The 18440-nt window shown below is 40.7% G+C and overlaps 1 protein-coding gene across 1 annotated transcript in view; it reads right to left on the bottom strand.

The window, feature by feature from the left end:
• Positions 1 to 18440, bottom strand: part of LOC139406385 (SH3 and multiple ankyrin repeat domains protein 3-like) — a 254120-nt gene that overhangs the window by 167728 nt on the left and 67952 nt on the right. Inside the window, 2 exon segments of the mRNA XM_071148926.1 lie at positions 10839 to 10910; positions 15328 to 15531. Of these exon segments, the coding sequence (XP_071005027.1) occupies positions 10839 to 10910; positions 15328 to 15531 (276 nt within the window).

Raw genomic sequence — 18440 nt, 5'->3', positions numbered from 1 at the left:
GTATATGAATACCTTCTGAAGGCACTGTATGTATGCACTGCACTCTCATGTGTGTGTTTGTGTAGGGGTCTGGCCAGCATGCTCCAGTAGGGCTCCCTGTATAACCAGTCAGTCAGTAGCACACCAACTATTGTCTCGTATAACCAGTCAGTCAGTAGCACACTAACTATTGTCTCATATAATCCATCAGTCAGTAGCACACTAACCCATGTCTCATACAGTATAAGCAGTCAGTCAGAAGAACAGAAGTCCAGGTGATTTCCACATTAGCAAAAGATGATGTTCACACTGGCTTCTTTTTGTTCTACAAGAAGAAAGAGCATCATTATACTGCCCTGTCCATCACCCTGAGAACCCCCCCCCCCCCCCCCCCCCACACACACACACACACACACACACAAGCAGTGTTGGGATTAGTTACCTGAAACATTTAGTCGTTACAACTAACAAAAGTAATGCTTTACTTTACAACAGTACTATTTTCCACCACCGCTGACTGCAAGGCTCTACAGAGGGTGGTATGACCAGCGGAACGCACCATCAGATGCACACTGCCTGTCCTCCAGGACAGGCAGGAAAGGCCAGGAAAGTCATCAGGGACTTCAGCCACCTGAGCCACGGCCTGTTCTTCCCACTTTCATCACTCAGACACAGGCAATATAGGACCATCATGGCAAAAAACTGACAGGCCAATTGCTCCTGCCCCCAGACCATCAGGCTGCTGAATAGCCACCACCAATCAACCTTCTGATCCCCTTGTCACCCTCTTGCCCCCCAGACTTCCTACCTCTCCCTCCCCATGATCCCCCTACGGACCCTGTGCATGTGACTAATAAACTCTGATTTGATCATCTGAGGCGGTGCTAGTCTAGAAGTGCTGCACTATAACATGGGCTGCTTAATTAGCTATATACAGTGCATTCGGGAAGTATTCAAACCCCTTGACTTTTTCCACATTTGTTATGTTACAGCCTTATTCTAAAATTATTTAAATACATTGTTTTACTCATCAATCTACACATAATACCTCATAATGACAAAGCAAAAAACAGTTTTTTCTCAATTTTAGCAAATGTATATAAAAAACAATACAGAAATACCTTATTTACTAAAGTATTTAGACTCTTTGCTATGAGACTTGAAATTGAGCTCAGGTGCATCATGTTTGCATTTAACATCCTTGAAAGGTTTCTACGACTTGATTGGAGTCCACCGGTGTTAAATTCAATTGATTGGACATGATTTGGAAAGGCACACAACTGTCTATATAAGGTCCCACAGTTGACAGTGCATGTCAGAGCAAAAATCAAGCCATGAGGTCGAAGGAATTGTCCATAGAGACAGGATTGTGTTGAGGCACAGATCTGGGGAAGGGTACCAAAACATTTCTGCAGCATTGAAGGTCCCCACGAACACAGTGTAACCACCAGACTTCCTAGAGCTGGCCGCCTGGCCAAACTGAGCAATCAGAGGAAAAGGGCCTTGGTCCAGGAGGTGACCAAGAACCCGATGGTTACTCTGACAGAGCTCCAAAGTTCCTCTGTGGAGATGGGAGAACCTTCGCGAAGGACAACAATCTCTGTAGCACTCCACCAATCAGGCCTTTATGGTAGTGACCAGATGGAAGACTCTCCTCAATAAAAGGCACATGACAGTCCGCTTGTATTTTGCCAAAAGGCACCCAAAAGACTCTCAGACCATGAGAAACAAGTTTCTCTGTTCTGATGTAGGCTAATGTCTGACCTCAGTGTGTTTGTTTCATTCCCCGTGTTTAAACGTGTGTATGCGTGGACTTGTATTTGTGTGTGTTAGGCGTGGGGTGTAGCTTACACCACTTAACTCTCTTTCTCCCCAGTAGAGCCCGTCAATACATATAAGAACTCCCCTAGCAGGCCACGGAGAAAAGGGGATTAGTTTGACTTAGACCATTGAGTTGAGAGCATGAAACCACCCGCCCCCTCTCAGGGTTGTCTTGTGGTGGAGATCTGCAGGCTAAAGTCAACAGCAGACCAAACAACACTCAAATGACCACTTTTTGGATCATCTGTAGAATTATACAGTTCATTAACTTCTCTGGGATAGGGGGCGGTTTTTTGACATCCGGATGAAAAGCGTGCACAAGAAACTGCCTGCTACTCAGGCCCAGAAGCTAGGATAATTGGTAGATTTGGATAGAAAACACTCTAAAGGTTCATAAACTGTTAAAATCATGTCTGTGAGTATAACAGAACTGAAATGGCAGGCGAATCCCAGTGGACAAACCACCCCCCCCCAATTATTTTAAAAATCCTACTGATTTCAATGTCTGGCACTTTTATAATAGGGCGAAATCGTGCCCGATTGCAGTTCCTAGGGCTTCTACTAGATGTCAACAGTCTGGAAAAGAGTTTCAGGCTGGAAAAATTTGCCAGAAATTTTTGTTTCCCATTTTGGCTGTAGTGTTTCCAAGCGCGTGAATGAGAGCGCGTTCTTTGGTATTTTTCTACCAGGAAAGACAATAATGATTCTCCGTCTTAAATTGTATTGTTTATTTGCGTATTAGGGTACATAAGGTTTGATTATAAACGTTGATTGAGTTTATTAGTAACGTTTGGGATTCATTTTGTATGCATTTTGAAGGAGGGAAACCGAGTGGATTATTGACTGAAGCGCGCCAGCTAAACTGAGTTTTTATGGATATAAAGAAGGACATTATTGAACAAAAGGACCATTTGTAATGTAACTGGGACCTTTTGGAGTGCCAACAGAAGAAGATCTTCAAAGGTAAGGCATATGTTATTTCATTATTTCTGACTTTTGTGTCGCAACTCCCTGGTTGAAAATTATTTGTTATGCATTTGTGTGCTGGGCGCTGTCCTCAGATAATCACATGGTTTGCTTGCACTTGTGGTTTCATTAAAGTTTAATATTTTTAGTAGTTTCATTTTAATTTGGCGCTCTGCAATTTCACTGGATGTTTTTGAAATGGGGCATCCCACTGATCCGCAAGCAGTTTTAACTGACAAAATAAAGGAAACACCAACATTAACTGTTTTAATAGGGCATTGGGCCACCACGACCCAGAACAGCTTCAATGCACCTTGGCATAGATTGGCATAGATTGGCATAGATTCTACTAGTGTCTGGAACACTATTGGAGAGCGTTGACACCATTCTACCACTAGAAATTCCTTTGTGGTGTTTTGTTGATGGTGGTTGAAAACGCTGTCTCTGGCACCACTACAGAATATCCCAAGTGTTAAATTTGGTTGAGATCTGGTGACTGTGACGGCCACGGCCATGGCAAAAGGTTTACATAATTTTTATGCTCATCAAACCATTCACTGACCACTCGTGCCCTGTGGATGGGGGCATTGTTATCCTATTGGGGCATAGCCATGGTAGGCAAAATAATGCCTGCCCAGCATTTTTATGCATGACCCTAAGCATGCTTTGCTTAATTAACTCAGGAACCACACTTGCTTTCATATTCATATTCCATCTGAATATAGTAGATTACAACAGTACAAACACATGTACAGTATATCTTATGTAACGCAGATACACAGACACTCTTCATGCTCCTTCTGATTCAACCTGTACACATTCACACCTCTTGTGGTTGTCAATCACTGAGACAGTGTTGCGTGGCTCCTTGTGTGACCCTACAGGTCTATCTCTTTCTCTCTCTCTCTGTGTGTTTATTTGTTTATTGGATCACCATTAGCTTTTGCAGCAGAAGAGGCTACTCTTTGTGGGGTCCACAAAAAACCACAAAACAAGTACAGATAGATACACTGATAGCCAAGGACAGACACACAACATTTTAAATACAATAATATACAACCCAAAAATAATACAAGCAATCCAACAAAAAAATGATATGTATGTTAGTGTGTTTGTGTGTGTGTCCTCCCAGTTCTTGCCATTCCATGAGTTGTTGTTTAATCTGTTTTTTAAAAGGTAATTGGTTGTTTGCTTGAATAATTGGGGTTGTCCTGGGTTGTGTATATCTGGTGGCTTATCATTATTGATGGATAACTTTAATTTTTCCACCTCTCCCACACCTCTCCCACACTAATTCAAAACAGCAATTATTTTCTTTCATTATTTTTATTTGTAAAAAATACGATGGTTCTCTGTTCTATGTAATTTTACTTCAGAGTTTTTCCGCTTTTACTAGTGAAATACTCCCGAGTGCATCACAGTGCTAGAGGCGTCACTACAGACCCTGGTTTGATCCCAGGCTGTATCACAACTGGCCGTGATCGGGAGTCCCATAGGGCGGCGCACAATTGGCCCAGAGTCATCTGGGTTAGGGAAGGGTTTGGCCGGGGTAGGCCGTCATTGTAAATGATAAATTGTTCTCAACTGACTAACCTAGTTGAAATAGTCATTGAAATGATTGGCAATATCAAAAGGTGTTGTTAAAAATAACCCATCACCTTCAATGAATTATGGAGATTTTTTGCCCATGATATCATTTAAGGTACTCTAAAGTATTTTTTCTGGTGTGTTTTATGTCATTTATCTTTGTTTGGTAATATAATTTCTTCTTTTTTGTTAAGTTAATCAAAAAATTACAAATTGTACCATTAAGTCAATCAATCAGCAGAGCAGCCTGATTTGCTTTAAGGTTTCAAGTTTAAATGTTACATGCACAAGTACAATGATATGCTTTTCTTACAAGCTCCAACACGCCAACGCAGTAATCAATATCAATGTAGCACAAAAAAAAGCATCATGTAGAACAAAAACATACAAGAAATAAAAATAAGAAATACGAAGAACAAGAGAAAGTAAGAAGTTATATACAGGGTCAGTTCCAATACCATATTCACAATGTGCAGGGATACTGGAGTGATATAGGTAGATATGTACAGGAATAAGAATACTAGGCAGCAGGATATATGATAAACAGAGTAGCAGCAGCGTAAGTGATGATTGTATGTGAGTGTGTATGCGTGGAGTCGGTATAAATGTGTGTGCATGTTATGTGTGTGTTGGACTGTCAGTGTGTGTGTGTGTAGAGTCATGTGAGTGTGCGTAGAGACAGTCACAAAATAAAAAATAAAATACCAGGGTCAACTCAGATGGTCGATGTAGCCATTCTGTTGGCTGTTTAGCAGTTTTATAGCTTGGGGATACAAGCTGTCCAGGAGCCTGTTGATGTCAAACTTGATGCACCGGTACTGCTTACTGTGCGGAAGCAGAGAGAACAGTCTATGGCTTGGGTGGCTGGAGTCTTTAACATTTTTCCGAGACATCCTGGATTTATTTGATTTCAGTCCTCATTTGGACTAATCTTCCAACAGTCATTAAACATTCAAATACAATGTATAATATGAACACATGTTCACATATAACACACTGTTACAAACAAACATAATACACTGACATATTGACCCGATAAATACTCAGCCTAAAAGAAACATTGATTCTTCGTCTACCATAGTCCAGCACAACTTTCCTATGTATTATATTTAAATGGTTTGAAACTATTGTTAAAATGTATATATTGAAAGGTTTCTGGTTTGCTCAGTTAAATTAGTCAATTTCTTTATTGCTATAAACCGAAATGTTATTTTGCCTATTACTCTTTTCTGTCTGGATAACACATAGATAGATGGTGGACAATCTATTCCTAGTATTTACTGAATGTTGTCTCTTAACAACTGAATACAGTTGTGAATAGAGTTTGGCCGTTTTACATGGTGTATTTTATGAAATAAAATAAGCATGTTTTTTTCAATTATCTTGTTGATTGATGACTAACCAAGAGCATTGCGCATGACTACAACAGAATAACCATATCTCCACCTTAAAACAATCCTTGCTTCTGTGCAATCTGCAGCCTCTTAATTTCACTTGCTGATGCATTTCCCCAGACCACAGAACAGTAGTTCACCTGACTCTCAATTAATGCTTGTGTTACTTGCTTAAGAATCTTTCCTGGTAAGTATTTAGCTGTCCTTCTGATCATGCATGCTGTTTTAATATTGTTTTTTACATAGATGAGTTATTTGAGACGACGATGATAAGCAGTTGTCTAGCTGCACTCCCAGTAGTTTGGTTTCTGCCACTTCCTCAATTTGTACTCCCCCCATATTTAAATTGTATCCCATGCTGTGTTGGCCTTTTCCTAGTGGAACAGACCAACAAAACTTAGGTTTTGTTGGTGTTTAAAATAAGTTTGTTCCAGCAAACCCACTCCCTGATATTCTCCAAATCAAGCTTGCTGTACTTGTTGAACCGATTGTCTTGCTGTATAAATTGTAGTATAATCTGCAAATATAGTAGCTTGAGTTTCAGATAAGGCATAGGGAAGGTCGTTGGTGTATATTAAGTGGCCCAAGGCAGCTGCCCTGCGGTATTCCACAGTTTAAAGCATGATGGGAAGAAAATAAACCATTGATATAGGTGGACTGTTTCCTGTCAGTTAGATATGCCTGTACTCAATTCAATTCAATGCTACCTCCTTATTAAACCAGAATGCATTAATGTTGTCAAAATTATTTCATGATCCACCAAATCAAATGCTGCACTAAAATCTAAAAATAGTACACCCACAAACCTGCCATTATCCATAGCATTGAGCCACTTGTCAGTCATGTCAACCAACGCAGTGGTAGTGGAATGGTTTTTGAGATAAGCATGCTGATTGGCTGTAATCAGATCATTATTTTCCATGTGCTCACTCCCATATTTGTCTATTCACAATACCCTCCAATATCTTACTGAGTGAAGGGAGTAGACAAATTGGTCAACTATTGGCAGGAGTAATGGGTTCTTTGCTGTCTTTTGGAATAGGACAAAGTTTAGCATGCTTCCATACATTTGCAAACATCCCCTTTTCCAGTGACCAATTAAGTATGTGTTTCAGTGGAGCTGCAATCTGGAGAGCAGCATAGCAAAGTAAAAAATTGTCCATAAGATCATAACCTGTAGATTTACCATTGGGTAATGACTTCAATAGGTGGCTTAGAACTCCTCTACTGACACCATTTGTAGACTAAAAGAGCAGGTCTTGTTGCTCATAATATGATCATCAATCCATTGGACAATAGATTTTTTGGAAGAATGTCTGTTTACATTACTGCTCAATAAATGAATTGTCTGTGTAAAAAAAATCTGCTAAATGATTGGCAATATCAGCTGGTTTTGTTCTCCCGCCAACCTCCACACGAGATGGGCATGATGAGATAGATGTACTAAGTAAGCCCTTAACTGTATTCCATACCTTTTTAGAATCATTTTTACATTCAATAAAAGCATTGTTGTAAAATAATGTTTTTTTTCTCACGATTCAATTTAACTGTATTATTACGTAATGTTCTATAATTCAGTTCATCAATTTCTAGTTCAGATTTGGCTGCTAAGACTTTTGCCATATTTTTTTAAAGAAAAAGCCTCCTCATCAATCCATGGAGATGGATGAGCCCCAACTGTACTCTTTCTTACTGGTGCATGATGGTCTATTAACTCAGTGAGCAAATCAATAAAAAATTCTGTAGCATGATTTAAATCATCCTCTAGATAAATCAGCTCCCAGGGTACAGCAGCCAAATCATTTTGAAATAGCTCATAATTAAATGTTTAAACATTTCTCTTGACCACAATCCTTGGGGGTTTCTTTGGAACCTTGGTGTTCATGGTTATGTTCACAATATTATGGTCTGTCCAGCCCACTGGCATTGATCTAGCTTCTAAGCATTGCAATGTATATTACAGAAGATCAGATCAATGCATGTGTCTGAACGATGACTCAACTTAGTTGATGATCTAGTAGTATCATTAACCACAGTTCTCTGCATATCACATCAATTTAGTTATATTCGAATTATTATGATCGTTCCAATGTATATTAAAATCACACAAGATAAAAACATCTCTGTTGGTATCTGTGGCCTGGTCAAACCTAGTGCATAAGTCATCCAGATAGGACACCGTAGAGCTAGGAGGTCTATACACACATCCTACCAATATGGCTGCCTGGTGAGGCAGATGTACTTGAGCCCATAGTGCCTCTATTTGACATACATTAAGGTCATCCCTCCTCTTAAAAGGTATGTGATTCTGAATATACAGTGCTACACCCCCACCATTCCTATTCCTGTCCCTTCTAAGTAGACTATATCCATTAATTTTTATTTGCCCATCATTTACAGATGCATCTAAATGCGTTTCGGTCAAAGCCAAAATACAAATATTATTTATGTTGACCAAGTTGAAAACCTAGGAAGGCTGCATACATTAACCTGAGCTATTATATGCAACCCTTTCTTTGTCAAGTGGAGATCTACAGAGCATGTATTCGTTATAGATGAAGTTGTCATGATAGACTACAACACACAAACTCAGATTTGAACATTGAATTAAAATAGTCAGGGAGTTACTCTAGAGTTCCGATACAATTTCCCATTGATGTAAAGTTTATTCATCACCATGGAGACTTGTTGATTCAAGCAACGCTTTTGCTTCATGATGGGATACATTTTTTTCTACGTTCATTGATCTCGGTCGGGAAGTGATCATTTATTCCAAAATCAGTGTTTCTGAGTTCTCTGCCCCTGTTCTTCGTCATTTATTTTCGCTAAAATTTGCCAAAACATGCAATAATAGCCCGTGGCCTATTTCCAGGCCTATTTCCAGGCCTATTTCCCATGGACAGTGGAGAAAGTGACATTACGCACAACATCAGTGGGCAGTTTCAGTTGATTTGACATAAAGTCTCGGACTGTGTCCTCACAGCATCTGCTGTTGTCATTCTCTGGCATCCCTGAAAATATTAGATTGTCCCGCGTTGATCGACATTGTACATCAAGCAAGGCTTCTTTAAGTTGTTTCTCTCCCTTTGCACCACCACCACCTTGCCATGAATAGAGTCTACAGTACCTTTGGCTCTGTGTTCTCTTTCCTTAGATCATCAATCTGAAATTGGCTGAATTCTAGACTGGAGCATAATGCATTGATATCCTCTCGTAATGTATCCAAGATATCAAGTTTGGCAAGCCTTTCATTTATGGATCCAACCTGGTTTTGGTTTGTTTTGTAGAATTGGGTTTGTTGTCCTTAACAATGCTTGAATCCTCCGAAACCAGCGACATGTTTCTTTGAGTTCGTAAGTATCAATCGTCAGTGAATCGTTCAAGCTCCTCAATGGATTCTGAATCATCCAGCGTGTTTGCAGGCACAGTAAAACAAAAAAGAACAAAACAACGTTAACTTAGCTAGTGTCAAGTCAGTGTATGCCAAACAAATCACGCCAGGATGACAGGAAGAATGTTTCCAGTGATGTACTGGGCTGTATACACCTGAAAGTGATGGGCATTCCGGCTCTTTTCAGTGAGCCGGCTCGTTTGGCTCCTAAACAGCTGTTCTGTATTTTTTCAAGACAAAAAGTTTGCGATAGTTTGAATAAGATTGGTGTTAAAACCATTCTAATTAAATTATTAAATGAAGCTGTTAAGCTGTTAGTGTCTTAAAGACCGTTCCATTGGTTCATGTTCATTAATTGTTTATGGTTTAGTGAACAAGAATGGGAAACAGTGTTTGAACCCTTTACAAGTTATTTTGATTTTTATGAATTATCTTTGGAAGAAAGGGACGTTTCTTTTTTTGCTGAGGTTATATTGTATATACACACATCCTAGATCTGAATGAATGAAATATTCTTATTAAATACTTTTTTCTTTACATAGTTGAATGTGCTGACAACAAAATCACACAAAAATGATCAATGGAAATCAAAATTTATCAACCCATAGAGGTCTGGATTTGGAGTCACACTCAAAATGAAAGTGAAAAACCACACTACAGGCTGATCCAACTTTGATGTAATGTCCTTTGTCCTTTCGTGCTTCTACACCTGCATTGCTTGCTGTTTGGGGTTTTAGGCTGGGTTTCTGTACAGCACTTTGAGATATCAGCTGATGTATGAAGGGCTATATAAATCAATTTGATTTGATTTGATTTGACTTTAAACAGACGTTTCAAAGGTTCTCACAGCTCGCATTGATGGTCCATCCTGGATGAGCTGCACTACCTGAGCCACTTGTGGGGGTTGTAGACTCCGTCTCATGCTACCACTAGAGTGAAAGCACCGACAGCATTCAAAAGTGACCAAAACATCAGCCAAGAAGCATAGGAACTGAGAAGTGGTCTGTGGTCCCCACCTGCAGAACCACTCCTTTATTGGGGGTGTCTTGCTAATTGCCTATAATTTCCACCTGTTGTCTATTTAATTTGCACAACAGCATGTGAAATGTACTGTCAATCAGTGTTGCTTCCTAAGTGGACAGTTTGATTTCACAGAAGTGTGATTGACTTGGAGTTACATTGTGTTGTTTAAGTGTTCCCTTTATTTTTTTGGAGCAGTGTATATATTATATATTTTTTGTGTGAAGACCAATTGTTGGGATGTCTCATGGTCTGACAAACACCACTCTAGCTCTGCCATCTCTCACTGCAGATGTGGAAGTGCGAGAACCGAGAAGCAGATGCGGTAGATTGAGACGCGTCCAAAGCAATAAAATGGATCTCTCTTAAACTGACCAATTCTGATGGATTTTTTTATTATGTTACTTTGATTGAAGCCCTGGTTTGTCAATTGACTCTAAGGGGTTTAACCTGTCTCCTCCCCTTCATATACACTGATTGAAGTGGATTTAACAGGTAACATCAATAAGGGATCATAGCTTTCACCTGGTTTCATCTGGTCAGTCTATGTCATGGAAAGATTAAGGTGTTCTCGGTGTGGAACACAGGTGTGCAGTCTTACCTTGCTTGTGTGTGTGTGTGTGTGTGTGTGTGTGTGTGTGTGTGTGTGTGTGTGTGTGTGTGTGTGTGTGTGTTCTTACCTTGGTGTGTAGTTTGGAGAGCTGCTTGTCATCCAGGTGCGTCTGTGTGTAGACACGTCTCTTATAGCGGAACTGGGAGAGGAACACACAGAGACCATACAGGTTTACTGGAATAAACCTTTATTAGTTAGTTAATTAGTTAGTTAGTCTGCTAGTTCATTATTAAGTAAATAAAACATATTTAGAGAAAAGTAAGTTATCTTCTGCCTTCCATTCTCAACTTGTCACAGCCCGGATGTTTATTAGTTTGGTTACAAACACAGATTTTATAAACAGGTCTCATTGAACACTGTCAGAAACTGTAAACCTTGGGGTTGAGAGGTGGTTGTGTGTGTGTGTGTGTGTTTGTGTGTGTGTGTCTGGTGACTGATCAATTTTATTTCAGAGATTGCTGTAAAGACCACTCTCATACAACTACAGCACATACTTACTCTCATGTGAAAGTTCCCTTTGCCCTCCCATAGATTACACTCCTAAAGTGCACACACACGCACAATCAAATGGATTCACTTTTTTGCTTATTTCCATGCTTCCATCATGTGTGCTCCCTTATTAGCCAGGCCACTCGAGATCCAAGGCATTATTCAGCATTCAACCAGGTCCCCAGGATGTTGGGAGATGCCTTCAAAGCTGGCCACTTGGGGCAACGGTGAGTGCTATTACCATTAAGTAGGTTTACAACTTGCTAAGGAGTTGTGGTTGGGGATGGGGGATGAGTCTATGCCGCGAGTTCTGGCTCCGAGGGTCGCATGTTCAATTCCAGTGTAGAAATCCATCATAGAATTTTGTGTTTATTTATACCACATTTCAAATTTAGTCAGAAAGTCATTTTAATTTCAAGTTAAAAGTGTACTCTTAGCTAGCTAGCTAATGTTAGCTGGCGGTCTCGCTAGCTAAAGTTACGTGTATGATCTGTGTAGTAATATTATTTGTATCTCATAGCTATTTGTATTGCTAGTTATAGCCTAATGTTAGCTAGCTAACATTAAACCTGGTTGGTTAGCAAACCTGCAGATTGTGGTTCATTGTTTAGCTAGCTACATGTCTAAATAAAAGACACCACTATGCAAGTAACCATTTCAATAGAATGTTCGACGTCACTACGACTACTGTCATAATCATAGCAAGTAAATTAGCTCTGGCTAACTACTCTGATTTCAGATCACTCTTGTCTGAGTGTGCCAGAGGGCAGAATAACTGGCACATTTATAAACGCTCAACACCCGTTGAATATGTCCAGTGTCAGTAAACGTAAGCAAAAAAGTGCAACTAAATTGTTTCCAGTTACACAGTTGCAGTCACCAAAGCTCTTTATAACATAAAAACAGCCTAACCAGCTTTGCTAGGGCGAGTAAAATGGTCAGAGTGAGCTGTTCTCTCATTTGTGTCTGGAAGTAATTAGCAAGCTAGCCAACATTACCTAGTTAGCTTGGGTGCTTGAGTGCTGTTGTTAGGTCAGAACGCTTGGATCAACCCTACTCCACGGCCAGAGTGCGCTCTGAACGCTCAAATTTGCCAATGGACAATCTGACAAGCTCTGAGTTTACGAATGCCCAGAGTGCACTCGGAGCACACTCTGGCACTCCAGATTAAATTTATGAACACACCTAAAGTATAATCCAGCCTTTAGTCCTGAAATCTTTGGTTGTTTAGTACATGGCCTCACATGTGAATCCATAAAGAGATGGGTGGAGCTAAGGCTTTAGAGGCTGTGAACGATGCTGAATGGGTGTAGACAAAGAAGAGCTCTCCCGTAGGTGTGTCAAAACATTCAAAAGTGGTTTATCAACATTCAAAGCAGAAATACTTTCTCATTGTTCCTCAACTGTAGTGTATGATATATAATTTTCTAGCTCCGAGTCTCTACTTTTTGTGAGGATCGACGCTGGAGACAGGAAGCAAGTACAGGGAAAACATGTAATAAATTACGGACATGAAACAGGACAGGAACAGCGTCTGTGCAGGGGACAAAGTAACGACATCAATGCAGACACGGGCATCAAACAGAGGAAACAGAAAGGGGAGGCATTCAAATAATGATGGAGTTCAGGTGGGTCCAATGAGATGCAGGTGTACGTAATGAAGGGGTCGGTTGTGCATAGTGATAGGCAGTCAGGCGCTCTCGAGCCAGAGTTTGAGAGGGGGAGCAGGCGTGACACTTTCATCTAATGTAAAAAACACAATTTCAAGTTTGCTACCTAAGACCAAATTGAGCCGGTAAATGTACCGCCTTCCAATCTGTAGCAACTGCGTAATGCCATCCCTTCAGCATGGACCAACATCCCTGTAGAACATTTCTGACACCATGTGGAATCCATGTCCTGAAGAATTCAGGCTGTTCTGGAGGCAAAGGTGGGTCCAACCCGGTACTAGATGGGTGTACCAAATAATCTTCCTAACCCTGGCAGTCATTCGGAATGCATATTGCGGCTGAATGAAAGATACAGCTGTTGGATTGTTAAACATCACTTTGCAAGCCAGCATAATGTGACTTGCTGCTGGTTTAGCGGGTGACCAGAGTCCAAAATACTGCGAAGGCTGATCACCAGCAAAAACACAACAACGGATGGTCACCAGAAAAAAAAACACAACGAATGCTGGTCACTAGTGAAAACACAATGACGTTTGGTCACCAGCAAAAATACAAGCCTGGATTCAAGCCTATGCTGGTCTATGCTGTTTTTTTCATCAGGGATGGATCTTCATGAGAGACAAATGCCATAAACCATGGCCCTTGGCTGACTGTACACACACAGACATACACACAGACAAACACGGGAGCATACACCCATCATACACACATACACACAGCATAACCCTGGGTAGTTAGATATTTCTAAATGTGCAGAGCCTCTCACATAGAGTTAAATAAAACACCAGTCAGTTATGACTGCCTGACATACAGTACACACAGACACACAGCTACATACCATACTATAAAAACGCACAGCCAACCAGAAGCCAGAACAGCCTCAATGTACCTTGGCATAGATTCTACAGGTGTCTGGAACTCTATTGGAGGGATACGACACCATTCTTCCATGAGAAATTCCATCATTTGGTGTTTTGTTGATGGTGGCGGAAAAACACTGTCTCAGGCACCACTCCAGAAACTCCCATAAGTGTTCAATTGGGTTGAGATCTGGCTACTGAGACTGCCATGGCAGTGAATACTCGTGCCCTGTGCATGTGGGGCATTGTCATCCTATGGGGGCATAGCCATGGTAGCCAAAGTAATGGCCTGCCCACCACATGACCCTAAGCATGAGGGGATGTTAATTGCTTATTTAACTCAGGAAGCACACCTGTGTGGAAGCATCTGCTTTCAATATACTTTATTATTTTGTCAGTTACCTGTATATACCACAAAACTCTCTTATTAACCAGGCACAGCGCCCTTGGAAGCTAGGAATAATATAGTGCCCATTGTAGTATGAGGAATTAAATTAGACATAAGGAAGTTGTCCTTTATCACCAGGGTGGAATTGTACAACATGATTTCATCATGCCACAGTAAAACCCTTGGGCTTAATCCAGCTCCATCATCCCCCTGACTTCAGAACAATATCCTCCTGACTTCAGACTAATATCCCCCTGACTTCAGACCAATATCCCCCTGACTTCAGCTCCATCATCCCCCTGACTTCAGACCAATATCCCCCTGACTTCAGACCAATATCCCCCTGACTTCAGCTCCATCATCCCCCTGACTTCAGACCAATTCTACCGGCAGCCAAGATTTACCTGCAGACATTATGCTACCTGATCAAGATACAACTACCTGCAACAACAGCATCTAGCCTACTGTTGCTGCATCCTTGACATCTGAAGAAAACACTCAATCTGTATTTATAGGGAGAAACATTGCACTTTGCTCATGAGAAACAGATATAAGAAAAATATTACATTTTCAAAACCCACAGGAATTAAACATTTGTATTCAAACAATGTAGGCTGACTTTTAATAAATCCAGTAATGGATTATATAATCAATTCACTGGAGAAGGTTGGAGTGCACTCCAGTGAACTCTCTCTATATCTACAATCCTGTCAGAGAGAGATCTAATGACGTGTACTCACTGTAAAAACACCACATCTTCACATTGGCTGTGTTTTTATATAATCATGAACCATGAACGACTACACTGGACTGTTAGAGATGACATCTGGGAGCTGAGAACACTGCTGTCAGAGTGTGACTATCTCTGCTGAGTCTCACACACACATATGCACACATGTCTAACTCACAGAACAGAGTAGATAATTGAATGATTGACAAGTGACATCCGGCTCCTAATGTTTCGTCTCTCATGGGAGAAGGCATATGATAGCAATACCATGACAGCAATAGGAGAGAGAACATACACTCCAACACACACACTCAAGCACACACGCACAAACAAACAAACATTCACAGACAACACATACTGATACGCACCATAACACACACATAGAAAAAGTATGTTAATGAGAGAGGGGGCAGGCCTACCTCCAGGTATGGTACAGGTGTAGCAGAAGGCAGTGGGTATTCCTTCAGCTGCCTCTCCTCATCCAGGAACTTGCCAGCCTTTCCATTGTAAGCTGGCTGGAAGAGGCCATAGTTCAGCACATCCTTCAGGCTGTGATTCAAAGTACACAGGATACGCTGCTTAGACAACCAGATAGGAGCGTCCGCATCGAACTTCATACATTTCTGGAGGGAGATAGGAGAGAGCAGGGGAAAGTTAGGTGTGGCTTGTAATACTGTATGTGTGTGTATACCCAAACAAATGAAAACACAGCTTAACACCCCACTCTGCACAGACCGCCGTGCAGAGCAAAGGAAAGGAAAGAGGAGAGAGGGAGAGAGAAAATGCACACCTTATAATTAACTAAATAATTCACAGTTATCAAATCATGTAATCATTGATCAATTATTTCCTGCCATAGAGAACAAATCACAAGGATGGTGTTAGAAACCCTTGACCAGAGAAGATGTTGCAGCAACAGACTCACGAACTCCCACCTCAGGCCCCTATCTCGATACATTATGCATGGTCTCAAAGTTAACTGGAGGTATTGAAGTGTCTGGCTCAAGAGCAGGTCTGAAGCCAGCTGTGCCATACAGTATTTAGGATATCAGTGACCATCTGATCAGCATTTTATTTCATAGGTTTAATTCATAGTCATACTTCAATGTAAAATAAAACGTATTCGTTATGTATAACGTAAAACCTGTTTGTCAAAGGAGACCTACATAGTGTATGTGTTGGTAAAGCATTCCTTCTAGTATTCCTTCTCAGTGCTCCCCACTGTAGAGCACTGAGCTACACTCTTAGAAAAAAAGATTTCCAAAAGGGTTCTTTGTCTTGATTTGAATAACCCTTTTTGGAAGAAAAGGGTTTTTTGTAAGGGAAATGGTTCTACCTTTAATTATACAAACGCAACCATATTTTTTTACACTTCATATGTTGACAACCTACACATTATTTCATGCTTAGGACATTTGAACAGCATTTAATCATACACATGCAACAATATGTTTATGGGTGCGGAATTTAAACTAAAAAAAAATAAAAAATGTGTGTTAAAATTGACTGTTCAACTTGAAAAAATAAAACATGAGAAACGAGAATATGAAATATGAAATACACAATAAAATAAATAAGTAAGTAAGTAAGTAGGTAACCATACTATATATAGGAAATATTTAAAAAGTCAGTTCCAATACCATATTTACAATGTGCAGGGATACTGGAATGATGGAGGTAGATATGCATAGGGTAAGGTGACTAGGCAACAGGATACAAGATAAACAGAGTAGCAGCAGCTTGCATATGAGTGTGTGTGTGGGTGTGTAGAGTCAGTATAAATGTATGTGCATATTATGTGTGACTGAGCAAATGATGCAGTGAGTGTTTGTGTGTGTGTTGGAGTGACAGTGTGTGTGAGTACGTAGGGCCCTGTGATTGTGCATAGAGACAGAGCAAGATTGAAATAAAAGGTCTATAAAGATAAAAGGTTAACTCAGATAGTCTGTGTAGCTATTTTGTTAGCTTTTTAACAGTTGTTTGCTTGGGGATAGAAGCTGTTCAAGAGCCTGTCGCCATGCGATCCAGGGCGGTGCTATTGCCATACCAAGCAATGATGCAACCAGCCAATACGATTTGAAGGCCCATGCCACACTCTTTCAACATCCTGAGGGTTAAGAGGCACTGTCGCACCTTCTTCACTACTGTGCATGTGTGCTTGGATTATTTAAAGTTTTTTAGTGACCTGGACATCGAGGATCTTGAAGCTGTCTACCTGCTCCACTGTCGCCCCATCTATGTGGATGGGGGCATGCTCACCCCCATTTCCTGTAGTCCACATCAGCTCCTTGCCCTTGCTGACGTTGAGAGAGGTTGTTGCTCCGGCACCACACTGCCAGGTCCCTGACCTCCTCCCTGTAGGCTGACTCATCGTCGCCGGTAATCAGGCCTACCACCGTTGTGTCGTCAGCGAACTTGATAATGGTTTCGGAGTTGTGTATGGCCACACAGTTGTGGGTAAAAGTACTAAGTACACACCCCTGTTGGGCCCCTGTGTTAAGTGTCAGCGTGGCTCAGGGGATGTTGCCAACCCTCACCACCTGAGGTTGGCCCGTCAAGAAGTCCAGGATCCAGATGCAGAAGGAGGTGTTCAGACCCAGAGTCCTAAGCTTGGTGACAAGCTTGGAGGGGACAATAGTGTTGAGGCGAAAACCTGGCAGGCGAAAACCTGAGAAAAATCAATTTGAGAAGTATTTAAAAAAAAAAAATTTGTAGTTTTCTATTCAATGCCATTACAGTATCCATTGACTTACGACTCAATTTGCAGTTCCTATGCCTTCCACTAGATGTCAACAGTCTTTAGAAATTGTTTCAGGCTTGTATTCTTATAAATGAGGGAGTAAGACCAGTCTGAATGAGTGGAGCCTGACGTGTCACAGAGCTTTTTCATGCTCAATCCCGAGAGAGTGCATTTCTTGTTTACCTCTTATATTGATGACGTTATTGTCCGGTTGAAATATTATAGATCATTTAGGCTAAAAACAACCTCAGGATTGAATATAAACATCGTTTGACATGTTTCTATGAATTTTACGGATACAATTAGGATTTTGTTGTCTGCCTGTTTTGACTGCGTTTGAGCCTGTGGATTACTGAAGAAAACATGCAAACAAAACTGAGGTTTTTGGATATAAAGACACTTTATCGAACAAAAGGAACATTTACTGAGTAAATGAATGTCTTCTGAGTGCCACCATATGAAGATCATCAAAGGTAAGGGATTAATTTGATCTCTGTTTTTGAGTTTTGTAACGCTTCTGCTTGGCTGGTTACTGTTTGTAATAATTTGTCGGCTAGGTATTTCCTGGGCTAGGTAGGCTTTCCCCGAAAAGCATTTTATAAATCTGACACCGTGGTTGGATTAACAAGAAGATAATCTTTAAACCTATGTAAACTATGTTTTGTTTTCAGAATTTTTATAATGAGCATTTCTGTATTTGAATTTGGTGCTCTGCAATCTCACTGGATGTTGGCCAGATGGGACGCTAGCATCCCACATACCCTAGAGAGTTTAAAACTTCTTAAGGGGAAC

Source organism: Oncorhynchus clarkii, chromosome 1 (assembly GCF_045791955.1).
Source record: "Oncorhynchus clarkii lewisi isolate Uvic-CL-2024 chromosome 1, UVic_Ocla_1.0, whole genome shotgun sequence".
In the NCBI taxonomy this organism is placed as follows: domain Eukaryota; kingdom Metazoa; phylum Chordata; class Actinopteri; order Salmoniformes; family Salmonidae; genus Oncorhynchus; species Oncorhynchus clarkii.
This window is presented reverse-complemented; position numbering and strand designations above follow the sequence as displayed.